At 48.6% G+C, this 15,039-nt stretch overlaps 1 protein-coding gene across 3 annotated transcripts in view; it reads right to left on the minus strand.

The window, feature by feature from the left end:
* Nucleotides 1-15,039, minus strand: part of cemip (cell migration inducing hyaluronidase 1) — a 62,965-nt gene that overhangs the window by 11,581 nt on the left and 36,345 nt on the right. For all 3 annotated transcript variants that reach the window (XM_076287358.1, XM_076287357.1, XM_076287356.1), the window contains 4 exons: nucleotides 13,311-13,502; nucleotides 6,020-6,189; nucleotides 4,350-4,559; nucleotides 1,569-1,774 (listed from right to left, as the gene is read on the minus strand). In XM_076287358.1, coding sequence (XP_076143473.1) covers nucleotides 1,569-1,774; nucleotides 4,350-4,559; nucleotides 6,020-6,189; nucleotides 13,311-13,502 — 778 coding nt within the window. The remainder of the gene's footprint in view (nucleotides 1-1,568; nucleotides 1,775-4,349; nucleotides 4,560-6,019; nucleotides 6,190-13,310; nucleotides 13,503-15,039) is intronic.

The raw sequence follows: 15,039 nt of genomic DNA on the forward strand, positions 1-15,039 counted from the left end.
TCTCTCTCTTCCTCTCTCTCTTCTTTTCCCTCTCGTCTCTCTCCTCACCTCACATGCCTCTGATGTCTATTCAGACACAGGAAATTAAAGGCTGGCCCCTGTTATCTGTACGCTGCGCGCACCACACCGCACCGCACCTCCGTTGCATCTTGAATTTGTGAAAATCCGATGTCCCGAGCTCCAGACGTCCAGGTGAGTGGACGGATCGGAGGAAAGTAATTCGATGCCCGGAGGCCTTGGCAGGGGCACACGTGTGGGTCTGCCAGTGGCTCTCGCTCGTCGCTGGTGCAGTTTAGTCGCCCTGCTGGCATCACTTTCTCGTAGATGATGTACTGTAAGAGACAGGCTTGTTTTTTTTTTACTCCTCCTCTCTTCCCCTCCCTCCTTCCCTCCCTACATCCGCTTCTCCTTCCTCCTTTGATGGATTGTGAGGCATTTATGCATGTTCCCGCTCAGCAATTATGGGCTTGACACCCCTACGGACTTCTAAAAAAAAAGTTAAGACGTGCAATCCCACACTCATACGCATTTTCTTTAAGTATCTTCATTCAGAGATGGTGTTCTTTACAGTCCTCAGATAAATGCTGGAATTTATCATGCTTCCTCTCAGCCAAGAAAAAAAGCCTGATAGAAGAAAAGATTCCTGTGATATTACTCAGAGGAGATTTCTTGCGCCATTTCTGGGTGTCGTACTCTTGTGAAATGATAAACTTCTTCATCAGAATTGTGTGGTTTTTGTGTGGTTAATATTCATGTATACTTTTAATCTATATTACTATGTCTGGAGCACTGTTGCCACTGTTATGTCACTGTTTTCTGTCAATGTCGTTAATGTCATCTATATGTGTGTGTAAGAACCCCACTCTTTTTAACTGCAACCAAATCTACCCTTGGGCACAAATTACCTTACCTTACGTTACCTTGACATTAAATGACTGCTGTAGCCGAAAGATTTCTGCGTGGGTTTCATTTTTTCTTATTCATTTTCCAATAACAGCAATTGTAATGTCAAACTGTCTTTCCTGTCAACACCAGGCCTTGATGAGAAAATAAAATTTGTGAAAAATAATCATGTTGTCGTGACAACAACCTCCTTTAACCCGTCTTTGCAAATGGTGCTATTATATTATACTTTAGCAAAAAGAGCTATTTTCCCAGAAAATGATTATATGTAACGTTTCCCTAAATGGCCTTGCTACTGTGAAAAAAATACTAAGCACGCAGGCGAAGATCTGCATGAGGCACCACATCATCACATCATGTGGAGCAGGAGAGCTGCATCAACTTCCTGTGGGTTTATCCACCTGCAGCGCGGAGTTGCACTTCAAGCATAAGTCTGCAGAGTTTTCTATTGTTTGCATCTTAGATTACTGCTATTGTGACAGCCTACTAGAGGATAGTGTTGGTGTATGTGTTTGTGTACCTATATGTGTGTTTGTGTACCTGTATGTGTGTGTGCGCGTGTGTGTATGTGTATATGTGCATCCGTATATGTGCATATGTGTGTGTGTGTGTGTGTATGTGTATGTGTGTAGGATCATCTGTGCATTCATCCGTGTCTTCCTCACCTGCAGTCTTGCCGCGGTTTGGCCACGTAGCCGGGGAAAGCTCCGTTGGTGATGTCACGGCACATCTTACTGTCCCTGTCGGAGGGCAGCAGCGTGCCTGCTTTGATCATGAGCCCCAGGCAGTGGTCAAAAGTGTTCCTCTCCTCTGGCCCGTCCTCAGTGAAGAAGCAGTGCCCCAGCGCATCATAGCCCACTATATCCTTCACCTGCAGAGACACACAATACCATTCACCACTTGCTATTTTAATTTACTGTATATATGTGGAATGTGAATTCTGTCTTATATGGGTGTGCAATGTTTGTGTGCAAATATTCCACTGAGTTAAACTCAATGCAAATGTTTAATTCTTGTTGATGCACTTGTTTGTTTTGCTTTTTCCTTGAAATCATTACCGGTGCGTTCTTGTAACACTCTAATGGTAATGCCAATAAAGCTACTTTGAATTGAAAATGAATAGAAAGAGAGAGAGAGAGAGAAGACAATGAAAGGACGAGAAAGAAAGACAGACAGGGATAGAGGGAGTGAGAGAGAGAGAGAGAGAGAGAGAGAGAGAGAGAGAGAGAGTGACATTGAAGAGGCCTGCGGCTCAGTGCTCCCACCCACACACTTTCAGACAGTCTCTCACCCCCCTGCTGTGATTAAGGCTTATCTCTTTCCTGACAGCAAGAGGAAAAGATGTGTTTGTGTTTACGCTTATATCATTAAGAGCTTCAAAACAACGGGGCAACTCACGAGAGAAGAAACAAGAAGGAGCCCACGGCAGCCATGATGTTATCTGGCAGATAAGAGCCAGTGGAGGCTTCAGTTTAGCCCTGTTAATCACATCGCAGCACAGGCTCACCAGAGATCCTCCCCTCAGCATCAGGACCGCCGAGCCACCAGCACTGTCATGCTGGGATGTCACCGTGGCGACAGCAGCCTTCCTCAAAGTCTGCTCATGATAAACTAGGAAATGCTCCACATGCTTTCCGACATTTCTTTACATGGGCTTAACCCTCACACGGTAAGAGGTACTTCAGTAAGACAAATACACATACACAAATACACATTCCTTGGGCATGCTTCCTTGCAACATACCTGTTTGAGCTCATGTGGGGAAAGCACAACCACTGTGTACAGCCATTTATCACAGTAACTGACAGTTATCATCCTAGTACGCACTAATGCTAAATACATAAAATAAATAAATACAACAAGGATAACCTATTCTAATGGGAACCCACAGTTCTTAAGAATAGTTACATTGTCCTTGTGTAATGTATAAAACTGTATAAAAAAAGTAGTCAGTAAAACATCTCCAGTAGTTCTAAAGTGCCTTGTGCTCTATTGGGGTGGTGTTTATTGTAAAATCTAACTGCAGTGGGTAGGAAGGACCGGCGATGTCTCTCCTTTATACACACAGGGTTGTCAGAGTGACATGCATTGAGGCATGCTAGAGGACTGTTCCCAGTACAGTTAGCATTTCATTTTCCTCATGCTCTCTATCTTCATTGTCAGTGTTTGGCACTAATTAACCAAGGTCAAGGATTTGATCTGGGACCTGTGACTAATCTCACCCAGGAGTATAATCTATTGCATGTCTGGCTCCCATGGGGGTCCCAGAACCCCTGAGGGAGAGAAAAGCACTGAGGGGCAGCACGTTATTACCACTGCTGTACTGTCATGGCGACTACCCGCCCGCCCACGGCAATAATCGACCTGCGGTGCAGCGACCGCCTTCCCTATTGGCCCGACCCCCCCCCCCCCCCGGACCACCATCCGTCTGGCTGCACGCGACAGATATGGGGGCCGACGAGGGAGCCAACGAGAGGGCGCGGCAGCCACTGAACTTTTCACCCTGCGGTGTGGAGGTGGAGGCTGGAGCCGAGATGAAAGCCACGGCGCGCCTGCTCCGCCCGCTGCCGTCCCCTGCTCCCCTCCGCCGGGACGGAGGTTTTAGCATCTGAATCGACTCGAGGCACCCAGGGACCCGGAGGAGCCATGGCTGCGCTCAGCTGGGCCCACGCTCAGCTCATTAACGGCCCAAACTGCATTCGTTTGCAGCTAATTACTTCTTTTCCTTGTCATTTGTCGCATCTGATTCCCTAATTGGCCTTATTTTTCGGTAGAGACTTTAAAATGGTGATCTGAGGCTTACAGGAACCTTACTTGGCGGTCTGATGTGCACACAGACTTCAAGAACTAGGCTGGTGTGTGTGTGTGTGTGTGTGTGTGTGTGTGTGTGTGTGTGTGTGTGTGTGGCTATGTCTATGGATATGCTCTGTGCATAATATGCTTGTGTGTTTAGACAAGGCAGAGTTGGTGCACATATGGCAGTGTTTGTGTTTTTATGTGGGTGCCAGTGTGTGTCTGTGTATGAGTTTGTGAGTGACTAAGTGTGTATGAGAGAGAGAGAGAAAGAAAGAAAGAGAGTGAGTGAGTGAGTGAGTGAGTGAGTGTGTGTGTGTGTGTGTCTGTGTGTGTGTGTGTGTGTGAGTGAGAGAGAGAGACGGAGAGTGAGTGTGTGTGTGTGAGTGAGTGTGTGTGTGTGTATGAGAGAGAGAGAGACGGAGAGAGTGTGTGTGTGTGAGAGAGAGGGAGAGAGAGATAGAGAGAGAGAGAGAGGGAGTGTGTGTGTGTGTGTGAGAGAGAGAGAGAGAGAGAGAGAGTGGGTGTGTGTGTGTGAGAGAGAGAGAGAGAGAGAGAGGGAGTGTGTGTGTGTGTGTGTGTGTGAGAGAGAGAGAGAGAGAGAGAGAGAGAGAGAGAGAGAGAGAGAGAGAGAGAGTGTGTGTGTGTCTCACCAGAAGCCCATTGGATCCGTGCACGGTGACGCAGCGGGAGAAGGTGTGGTGGATGGAGAGGTCACGCACGTAGGTGGGGGGGTTGTAGCCGCCCTTCTCGTCCACGTCTCCGTTCATGTGGAAGTGCACCGGGTAGTGACCCATAGACTGTTGACCCATGTGCTTCAGCTCCACCCCCTCCACGTGCACCGCTCGAAAACCCCTCTCCACCTGAGAGACAGAGACAGAGAGAGGGAGGGAGAGAGAGAGACAGACAGACAGACAGAGACAGACAGGGAGAGAGAGAGAGAGAGGGAGGGAGAGAGAGAGACAGACAGACAGGGAGAGAGAGAAAGAGAGAGAGAGGGAGAGAGGGAGAGAGAGAGAGAGGGAGAGGTTTAACACCCTTGTATTGGATCAGTCCTCAAACCAGAGAGAGACAGACAGGCAGAAAGACAGAAAGACAGACATGTGGAGGGGAGGGGGGTGATGATAGAGGAAAGCTGATATAAACATAACTGACAAGCTGCATATGTGGAGAGCAGAAAAAAAACCGAGTCGGTGATGAGTGGATGATATGTATGCACATACGCGTGCCAGGGATATGTATTTCATATCTGAATCCCTGCCATATATCACCAGGACCTTCCTTGCCCCTGCATATCCATTTCGGGATTGCATTCTCGCTTCCCTGGGGACTCCCGATTAGGGACTGGCATGTTGGTGCATTCGAAATATGGGACGTGCCCCCCTCCACCCACCTCAAACCCTATACCCCCCCCCCAACCCCCCTCCAGGCTCCAGTGAGGGACAGAGGGTCCAGGGATAGAAATACATTCTGCGGTATCTGGCCGTCCCGAGGGAGCGCCTGAGAGACTCACACTGGTCCGTTCCGTCCCTGCGCTGTAGTGGGCCAGCCCGGACTCGTGAACTGACCTAGTTCCAGCCTCGCGGCCTTGGACTTGTTTCCTCCCGCCCCGGTATTACTTAATTAGATGAGTTTGCGGCGGAGCAATCAGAGGAATTTGTCCGGGGGTCACAGAGGCGATGCCGTGCCTCCTTCCAAAGCCTTTAATTGTGACCGAAACTGTCGATAAACAAAAACCCTCAAAGCCAAGAGTGAAAACACTCCAGTCAGATGTTAAATAAAGGGTCACCGTGTCATTCCAGCTCCGCTATTTTAATGAGAGTGATTGGAGCGGTGCTTGATATGAGTGTCATTAAGCCTAATAGGGATTTGCTCTTGGTTTCTGACATTCCCGTGTCCCACTTCTGCAATAACACATCTGGCTGTGGTTAAATTACTCACTGCTTTTCAAATTGACGAGAGCAAGCATTTAAGGAGATGTATAAATGATCTGCCAAGTGCAATAACTCATCAGCGATGTACTGTACCAATGACATGGCTTTGTTTGGAGAATGTACAAGTGTTAAAATCTCATTAGCTAAGTCACAACTGTTTACTTGATTCAGTACAAACATTCCTTCAATTTTCATCATCGTTGCTCGTTACAAACTGGACAAAAGGCATTACATGTCATACTGGGTGACTAGATCACAAAGTGTCTGCTTAATTGTGAATGACAGAAGGGGATAACGGGGATTAGCACAGGCGTCAGGGGTCCCCAAGGCTTTCTCCCGTCATGTGCTGGCAGGACAAGGGGGTGTCATGTGTTGTCGTCCGTCCATACCTTTAGATGGCCGCCGAAGGTGTCGAAGTCGAAGAACTTGCAGGCCTCGTTGCCGTAGCAGGTGGGTTGCATCTCCCCGCGGATGAGGATGTTCCGGGTCAGCAGGCCCACCTCCGCCCGCATGTCCACCCCGTCCACCTCCTCGCCCATGTGCACGAAGACTGGCTTGCCTGCGGAGGGGACCAACACACACACACAAACAAACACACACACACACACACACACACACAATCATCATTCTCCGTCCTCTGCTTGAGCGGCGGTGTCAGTCAGCAGTCACGTGGAGGCCGCGGGAGAGCAGCCATTAGCAGCGTTCTCCAGAAGCAGCAGCAGATGCCACAGTAATGTTCCATTCAGACAGCACTCACACACACACACACACACACTCACTCACTCACTCACTTACTCTCACTCACTCTCACTCACTCTCGCTCTCAACCAGGCAGTGGGGCCAAAGAACATTTCTCAAGGACAATCCAGAACTTCAAATGAGAAGAGTGAGACTGTGTGTGTGTGTATGTGTGTGTGTGTGTGTTTGTGTGTGTGTGTGTGTGAGAGAGAGAGAGAGAGGGAGAGAAATAGAGTGAATAAAAAAAGAGAGAGATGGAATGGAGGACTAAAAGAGCAAGGGGTAAAAACATTGAGACTGGGACAGAAAGAGGGGGACTAGGCTGAGAGAAAGATGGAGGGAAGAGGAGAGAGAGAGATGGAGGGAAGAGGAATGAGAGGAGAGAAAGATGGAGGGAAGAGGAAAGAGAGAGGAGAGAGAGATGGAGGGAAGAGGAAAGAGAGAGGAGAGATAAAGATGGAGGAGGGAGGGAGGGAAGAGAGATACAGATGCTTGAGTGGGGTGTGTGACCCAGATAGTTTGAGCGAAGATGGTTTTGTTGGTCTGCAGATGACTAATGGGAAGGACAGAAAAACAAACACACACACACACTTTTATTTCCCTGTGCCAGGAGAAAGCCACTCTGGGTGAAATCACACAGGACTGGCGACACGTGCTCCAATTGCTTTCCCCTAATGGATGAAAGGGCCCTTTTAGGGCTTTATTTATTTGCACGTTTATTTTTTCAGCATGACGACAGCCCCCACTCATCCACGGTAGCGCGAGCCAAGAGCAACAGCGGCTGTGAGCGACGGGGGCAGCACTTGGCTAGGACACTAACACAGGTCAGAGACGTGGACTCCACATCGGCTCATTATGGGCAGAGAAAGACAGAGACGGGGAAAGAGAAAAGTTAGAGAGAGAGCGAGAGAGAGAGAGAGAGAGGAGGAGAAAGAGAAAGGTTACAGAGAGAGAGACAGAGAGAGACTGTCAAGTGTTGTTATTATTACTATTAATTGCTAATTCTTTTCATGTAATTACTGCTTTGGCAACATTGTAACACTTACAGTCATGCCAATAAAGCTCATTGAATTGAATTGAATTGAGAGAGGGAGAAAGAGAAAGGTTACAGAGAGAGAGACAGAGAAAGAGGGAAAGGAGTGACAGCGAGAAAGAAAGATGGAGAGAGAGACAGGGAGAGAGGGGGAAAGAGGTGATAGGGAGAGAGAAAGAGAGATGGAGAGAGAGAGAGAGACAGGGAGATAGGGAAAGAGGTGGCAGGGAGAGAGAAAGGGAGAGAGAGATATACAGGAAGAGGGAAAGGAATGAAAGGCAGAGAGAAGGATAGAGTAAAAAAGGAGAAAGAAGGAATGAAAGAGGGAGAGAGAAAAAAGGGAGAGAGGGAAGTAGGAAGAGAGAGACTTAGGGAGCAAGAGAGGAAGAGAAAGGGGCAAAGAAAGAAGGTGAGAGAGAAAGAGAAAAAAACAAAGAAAGAGAGAAAAAGCGAGGGAGGGAGGGAGGTATGTCTGAATCATCGCCGCTGGGCCTCAGCGTGGAGAGAGCATTTTGCATCAAGTTCATCTTTTCAATTATTCTAATAGGCCGCATTAAATCTGATTTTGGGTCTGCAGCTGTCTAATTGCCTCCCACTGTTTGGCTGGCAGCTCTCAGGCGAGGAAGCCCGGGTCTGCACTCAATCAGAGAGCGCGGAGAGTGGCCGTCCGGCCAGCCGCCTGACCAGGCGTCTCCGACTGAGCCGTGTCCAATCAGTTGATGTGCTGCTGGCGGGGGAACAGACATGGAAGAGTGGAAAAGGCGATGCAACAGTGGCTCTAACCGGCCTCTGGCTGGGGCGATGCATTGGTGGCTCTAATCGGCCTCTGGCCGGGGCATTCTCAGGTGGCCGAGGGTGGAGAGAGAGAGAGCAGAGGGGGGCTGCAGCTGGCACGTGAGGCACTCTGTGATTTTCACACACACACAGACACACATATCACTACAATTTTCACAGTTTACCAATGACATGCCATAGATGCCATGCACATGTTTAGATGCAAATCATTTTACAAGCAAGAAAAATGCAATTGCTTTTGTTTCCACAACCTCTCTCTTTCTCTTTCTGTTGTTGTTAAATACACATATACACATAAGCATACACACGCATAAACACACACTCTCACACTCATATCAAACTCAGATTTATTTTGCCCAAGGCCCACAGAAAACCTGAGTGGCACTGGAGTGCTGTGACAACTAACAACGGACAGCAAACCACTGTTATTAAGGACAACCATTTAGTGTGGCGGAGTGGAAGTGGTCTCAGTGGAGAAGCTGACCCGACTCAAATCTCTCTCGTTCAGGCATCCTTGAACTCTATGTCGTGTCTCCTGGTGGACGCACAGGAGGGATGGCAGATGAGGCACCCGCATCAGCAGGGCACTGGAGGACACCAGAGAGACAAAGGCAGTGCCACTCAGGCCCCGGGCCCAGGCTGAGACAGAGGAGGGTGGGAGGGGGACCGGAGCCAGAGCCTGTCTGGGGGGGGGGGGGGGGGGGTACTGCTCCGAGAGAGAGGGGTGAGTGGCCAACGGCCAGTGCAGCTGACATTCACTACAAGTGCACACCCACAACACACACACACACACACACACACACACACACACACAAACGTGCTCACATACCCATAACTATCTTAGTGCATGCAAAATAAGATATTGAGCTACAGTATGTACATACCAACATGCTAAACATATAGCCCACTCAAATACATATAGTGTTAAAATAGGCACATAACAACACCACACACAACCCCCCAACACTCACTCTCTCTCTCACTCTCTCTCTCTCTCTCTCACTCTCTCTCTCTCTCTCTCTCTCTCTCTCTCTCTCTCTCTCTCTCATGGCTGTGACAGCCCACTCTACTCTCCAGGGCCTCATGTATCTCGCTGTCATCACCTGACACCGGAGAGAAATGTGGCTGCATCTAATTGCACCGTCACCACCTGACAGCTCATACACAGGTATGTCTGGGCTATCTGAGACAGCACACGCAAACGGCCCTCCAACCAGCCCACCACCACCCACCACAAACTCCACCTCTCACCCTTGTCTGGTAATCACTCACTCGCCTGCAAACAAACAGGTGGGCCTTCCAATCTGTCTTCACAATGGCAGGGAGGGAGGGAGATAGAGGGGGAGATCATATTCTCATATCAGCACCTCCCATCGCTAAATATTACAGCCAGAGCCAAGCGCCAGTGCCAAAGACACATTGTTTTTGACATTCCCCGCCGCGGGGCATCATTGGTGTGCAACATGATAATCCCTTTACTTCGATGGAATGATTTTTTCTTTCGTGCAAGTCGCGTAGGGACAAATTGCTGGCAACAGTTAATGAGAATGCGTGACCTGTTTTGTGGAGTCGACTCTCTCGGAAACAATCCTGCAGGCCGTGCCGTGGACTGGATCCCCCGCCGTATGACTCACGCTATCTCCACTGAGTGATTAGTGACACACACACAGACACACACATACACACACACAGAGACACAGGTAGCTACAGGTGCTAGAGAGGAAGGAAGTCTATTTTTCTCTCTCCCTGGTTAAAAGTCACCGGGATGCTAGCATCTAATTGGGTGGCCTGGGGTTTGAGGGAGAGGTGTTTTTGGAGGGGGAGGGGGTGAGGTCTGACCTGTGGGTCTATAATGAATGCAGACAAACCCGTGGGGTTCAGTGTAGGGGCATGTGTGCAGGCCATAAACGAGCCTGTGTTCTTTCATATGATGCACATATTATCAGAGGGTTCTGCTGTGGAGGGCCAGACAGCGGCCTGGTTTGTTCCCCTCTTAGGAGGATGTGCTGATGTGTGTCCTTTTGCTTGTACTGGAAGAATGCATGTCCGACCAATGGCCACAGGCATGCTCTGACTATACCTATCATCAGCCAAGAGCAATGAGCACTCCTAATTGGAAAATTCCGTGGGACAAGCAATGCTGGAGGGGTTCCTTTAGAAAAAAAAAGAAGTTTATAAGGGCAGGCTAATGTGAGGAGTCTGGGTTTTCGCCTCCCAAAATAGACGGAACCCTAGCGGAGCGGGGAGAGATGTCACAAGGAATCACAGGGTAGCAAAATGGAAACAAAACAAAACAAAGCTTCACCAAAAAAGCTCTGAACTAATGTCAGACGAGGATAACTGTCACAGTTGACATTAGGGGAAAGACTGGCTGCTGACAACAACGGAACAGAAAGGAGTTCTAAGGTGCATCCATTCCAGTTCCAAAGAGCCTCTTGAGTTTCTCTCCAGGAGGAACAGTTATATGCAAGTGGGGGGACTTGGAGTGTCAGGGTGAATTCCATTCTTCCCATTAGCTGGGGAACACAAAGTCCTTTTCCACTGCACTCTATGACAGGCCCTCAGCGAGAGGCTGCTTTTTGTTCTTTCCTTTCCTTTGGCAAGGATGCATTCCAAACTCTTAAAGCACTCAAAGGTATTATCACTGCCACCCCCCCCCCCCCCCCCAATCAAATAAGCCAGTAATGATCCCCCCAAAGTTTCAGCACGTTCATAAGGAAGGCACGGCTCAGGCACGCCTACATAATTTGCAGTGCTTTGCTTTTTTTGTTGCTTTTTTTGTTTTTGTTGAGAGAATACATTTCACAGTGAGATAGGGTGCAGGGATGTGGAGGTAGTCTGTCAGTTTACAACAAAAAGCTACCACAGGTTTCTCCATTTGATGCACATCAAGAGCAACTCTCTTGATCAGTCACCTTTTCTCAACACTACACACAAGTGCTTTGAAATAGACATAAAGGCTTCCTAATTAGCAACAAGCAGAGTCATCCTGACAGCCTAAGCCATTCAAAAGAATAAATAAAAGACAATTTAACAAGCAAAAAACTCTTTGTCACTGTGACAAGGGATGAGCTGCTTCTCAGAGACACCGAAAAACAAAGAGAAATTTCTGCTGGTGCAGGATGATGGATTTGATGTCGTGTTAGTTAAAGATGTGCAGCATAACACATGGGCCACCTGACAACCATTCTCCCAAGGGGGTGGGGGTGGGGTTGGGTACGGTAACTTGGAGACACAAAAAAAACGGATCAAGAATGTTAGGGGGATCTGGGGAACGCAACTTGATGGAGCAGCCCATTCCAAATAACACCCAAGACACAGACAGCCAAATCAGTCTTGCTCTGTGAGCTGCGATCCACCTGAACAAAAAGTGTTGCAGGTGCCAAAATATGCTAATGCTAAAAAAGCAAACAACCCAACAAAACAAGAAAACGGGCGAAGAAGAAAAGCAGCCCGAGGAGAGAACATCGCGTCTCACTTGAGGTCTAACAGAACCATGCAGTCTGGCGTCGTCTGCGATTCGTGCAAGAGGAGAAAGTGAAAACATACCAGTGGAGATTTGGGTGTTTAATCTTTGCACAGGTAAATGGACTAGCGTGTTGTGCAGCCCACGCCTACGGGTGTGTGGTGCTGGTTTTGCAAGGGGGAGTGGGGGGGGGGGGGGGGGGGGGGGTAATTATGTGCATCGTTTCAGAGAGGCTCTGTCTTGACGAGCAATCTCTCCCGAGTGACAGTCGACACGTGTTTGTTTTCAGTGATTATTTAACCTTTTGAAATGGGAGGAATGCTTAATCCTCTTTGGAAAACAATCGCAGAAATGAGCCTCTCCCCAACACCCAGGGCAAGCTTCCCCCGCAAAAGCCCTCCCTCTCTCCCAGCCGATAAGCGAGCGGTTATAAAACACCAGACCGGCACACTGTTGCAGCTGTGTGTGTTCGTTGTCGCCGCTTTATCATTGTCTGCTCCAATAGGCTTTGGGACAAAGAAAACATTCCCAGTGAAAAACCCGGTCAGATCTCTATCTATCTATTACACAGTGCAGCAGCATGACTCAACAGAGTAAAGCCACCGCTGTTCACCAAAATGCCATTCCCATTGCTCATCCTTTGTCTATTTTTCTATTGCTATATATTTGATGTCCTCCGTGCAGCGACTCCTGTTGTCCGTGTGTCGGTAGATCAACCCTATCAGAGCCAAGGGTCTGTCGCTAGATTCACACAATACATCTGCTTGCTCGGCAGCCAAAGGAAAGGTCAGAGCAGGGGAGAAACACATCTTAAAAGTGTTAGTGAGCCGACAGGGGCCTTTTCCTCCCACAGAGCATCCTCGGTGTAAAATCAATTTATGTAATGGAGTGATGCAGCAGTTTCGGAAAACTTTCCTGGACAGGTCAATTCCTGCTCTGTTGAAACCAGCTGCAGGGTTATTCCAGTTAACACCACTTTCTTCACTAAACAGAGAGAGCAAGATAGAGAGAGAGAGAGAGAGACAGAGAGTGAGAGAGAGAGAGGGAGAAAGAAAATGGAGTGACAGATCAAACAGAAAGGGCGACGCGTTGCACAACTCTCTGGGCCACTTCCTCTCCACGACGTTACAAATCACCGTCTTCCACTGCTCAGTCTTCCAACACCCAAACGCCACTCTGAGGCTCTGCGAGAAACCGCACGCTCGCAACACTGATTTGTTTCTTTGGTTATTTGTGGCTTCAGCCAAACTCAGTGGAATCTCAAACGCTGGGCCCCGAGTCAAACATTCATAATTTCCAGACTCGTCTTGTCCTCCACACAAGCCTTCCCAGTTCAGTTCCAGCTCGTCATCCCAACCCTGCTCGGGCATGAACTGCGGAGTTCACGTGCATCCAGCTCGAGCCTGACCCCTGAATGAGAGAGAGCCGCCCAGGCCTGATACATGCTTATGCAAGCTGAACTCCAGGTCCAGATAGAAAGCACAGCAAGCAGAAACCAAACATGCTTGGCAGTGCAAATAACACATCCCTTTTTGAACTTCAAAACAGACTCTGCACAGCATGGACAGAACATATTGCCACAGGGCTTGCTTTAGCAAACAGCAGCAGAGGTGTCTGGGGGAGAGTGTGAGTAAATTGATTGACTGACCTTGCACTTTGACCTGGTTGGGGGCGCAGGCCGGGCAGGGCAGCACGTCGAACTCCTCGGCCTGGTGCATGGAGTAGTCGGTGCTGGCCACCACCAGGCGGTCGCCGTCCCTCCAGCCCCGGGCCTCGTCAGCCAGCTCCAGGATGCTGGAGTTGGACAGCATGTCCACCGTGATGGACACGTGTGGGCGAACTGTGGAGAGAGGGGAACGAGAAAACGTCAGCTAATGACATAGAGCAAGAGAGAAAGAGAGAAACAAAAACTAAACACTGAATTCCGAGGAACCTGCCATAAATGTGATCCTCGGATTAATCATCCAGAGGCCAATTAGCCGTGAATCAGCAGTTACTAGGCAACTGCTGAAATTCTGCTTTCAAAACATAGTCTAAATGTGAGGTGGGAGACAGCGGGGCTCTATAGTGCACATGGCGTCCAAGCTGCCATAATCCCCAGTCGTTGTGTGATGGAGCTTTAATTGACAACAATAAGCACATACATCATTCACATAATTCACTGTCAACAGGAAAAAAGTACGAGTGATGTAGCAAAAAAGCATTTCCATCTTTCTGTGCGTGACAGACAAGCGCGTGTTGACGCAGGCTCGGTGACAGATGGCGGGAGACTGAGGAACCGATGCGGTGACTTCTCCACAGGCTGGCACTGGCTCAGATGCAGACGGCAAAAAAACCAACAAATCAACTCATGATCACTGGAGGGCTAAGATAAAGCTAATGTTCAGAAGGTTTCAGCAGATTAGATGCTGCCACAAGAGTTTAGACCCAATAAGCCCGAGTTGGAGTCTCAGGAGTCTCTAGACCCAATAAGGTCGAGTTGGATTCTCAAAGGACACCATGCACAAGTCTCCCTCTATAATAAATATTATGTCACACAATGAAAAACATTTTTAAAGGCTTTGTATAGTTTGTGTTGGTGGTTAAAGTCAGTAAAGTAACGGGTGGATCTCATGGGCCCCTGGTTCAGCTGGCGGAGAGGACACAAACACAGCTGTACAGGAATCCCACAGATGAGTTCAGGAGAAGAGAAGGAGGAGGAGATGGAGGTGTAGGAGGTGGAGGTTGTGGGTGGCCAGTGGAAAACTCACATACAGTAGTTGATGAGATTAGCAGATGCTTGTGTGTGACATGTGATTCGATTAGTAGGAGCATGTGAGGCGAAGGGGTTATGTGGACAAAATAGCCTTCTGTTGGATTTTCCCTGTACAACCTCCCATAAATAATAGTCAGAGTGGTGGTCAAATATTTCAAAACAGCGAAGCATAAAGCATTGAGTTTTATTACTGGAGTGTGTGAGCACATGGGAGGAAAGAGAAGAAACAGAGAGAAACAGAGAAAGAGAGAGAGAGGGGGAGTGGTCATGCAAGGAGTGCTGTAGGTTGCTCTGCTTCCACTCTAACTAACTAAAACCACTAAAACACAGCTACCCTCTGAATCTCCTCTCTGAGAACCATCGTAAAAGCTCGGCTTTTTGAGCTTCCGAAAAATTCCTTTGCTGTTTTGGGTGCTTAAAGAGGATTTTGTCATCGCCCTAAGGTCCCCAAAACATGACCCACCTGTCTGTGTAAACACAGACTTTCTCTTTCTTCCCCTCCTCTGTAAGCTAGTCCGAAACACATGCCTGCCCTGACCGCCTGAACCTGCTGGCTCCTTCCCCGTGCCACAGAGCGCAATGTAAAAATGCTTTCACTGCCCATTTAGAAAAACTCTGCGGT

Source organism: Alosa pseudoharengus, unplaced genomic scaffold (assembly GCF_046254945.1).
Source record: "Alosa pseudoharengus isolate Yale_2024_CS ecotype anadromous, Long Island Sound unplaced genomic scaffold, YU_APseudo_1.1 YU_APseudo_1.1_scf_16, whole genome shotgun sequence".
NCBI classification, from domain to species: Eukaryota; Metazoa; Chordata; class Actinopteri; order Clupeiformes; family Clupeidae; genus Alosa; species Alosa pseudoharengus.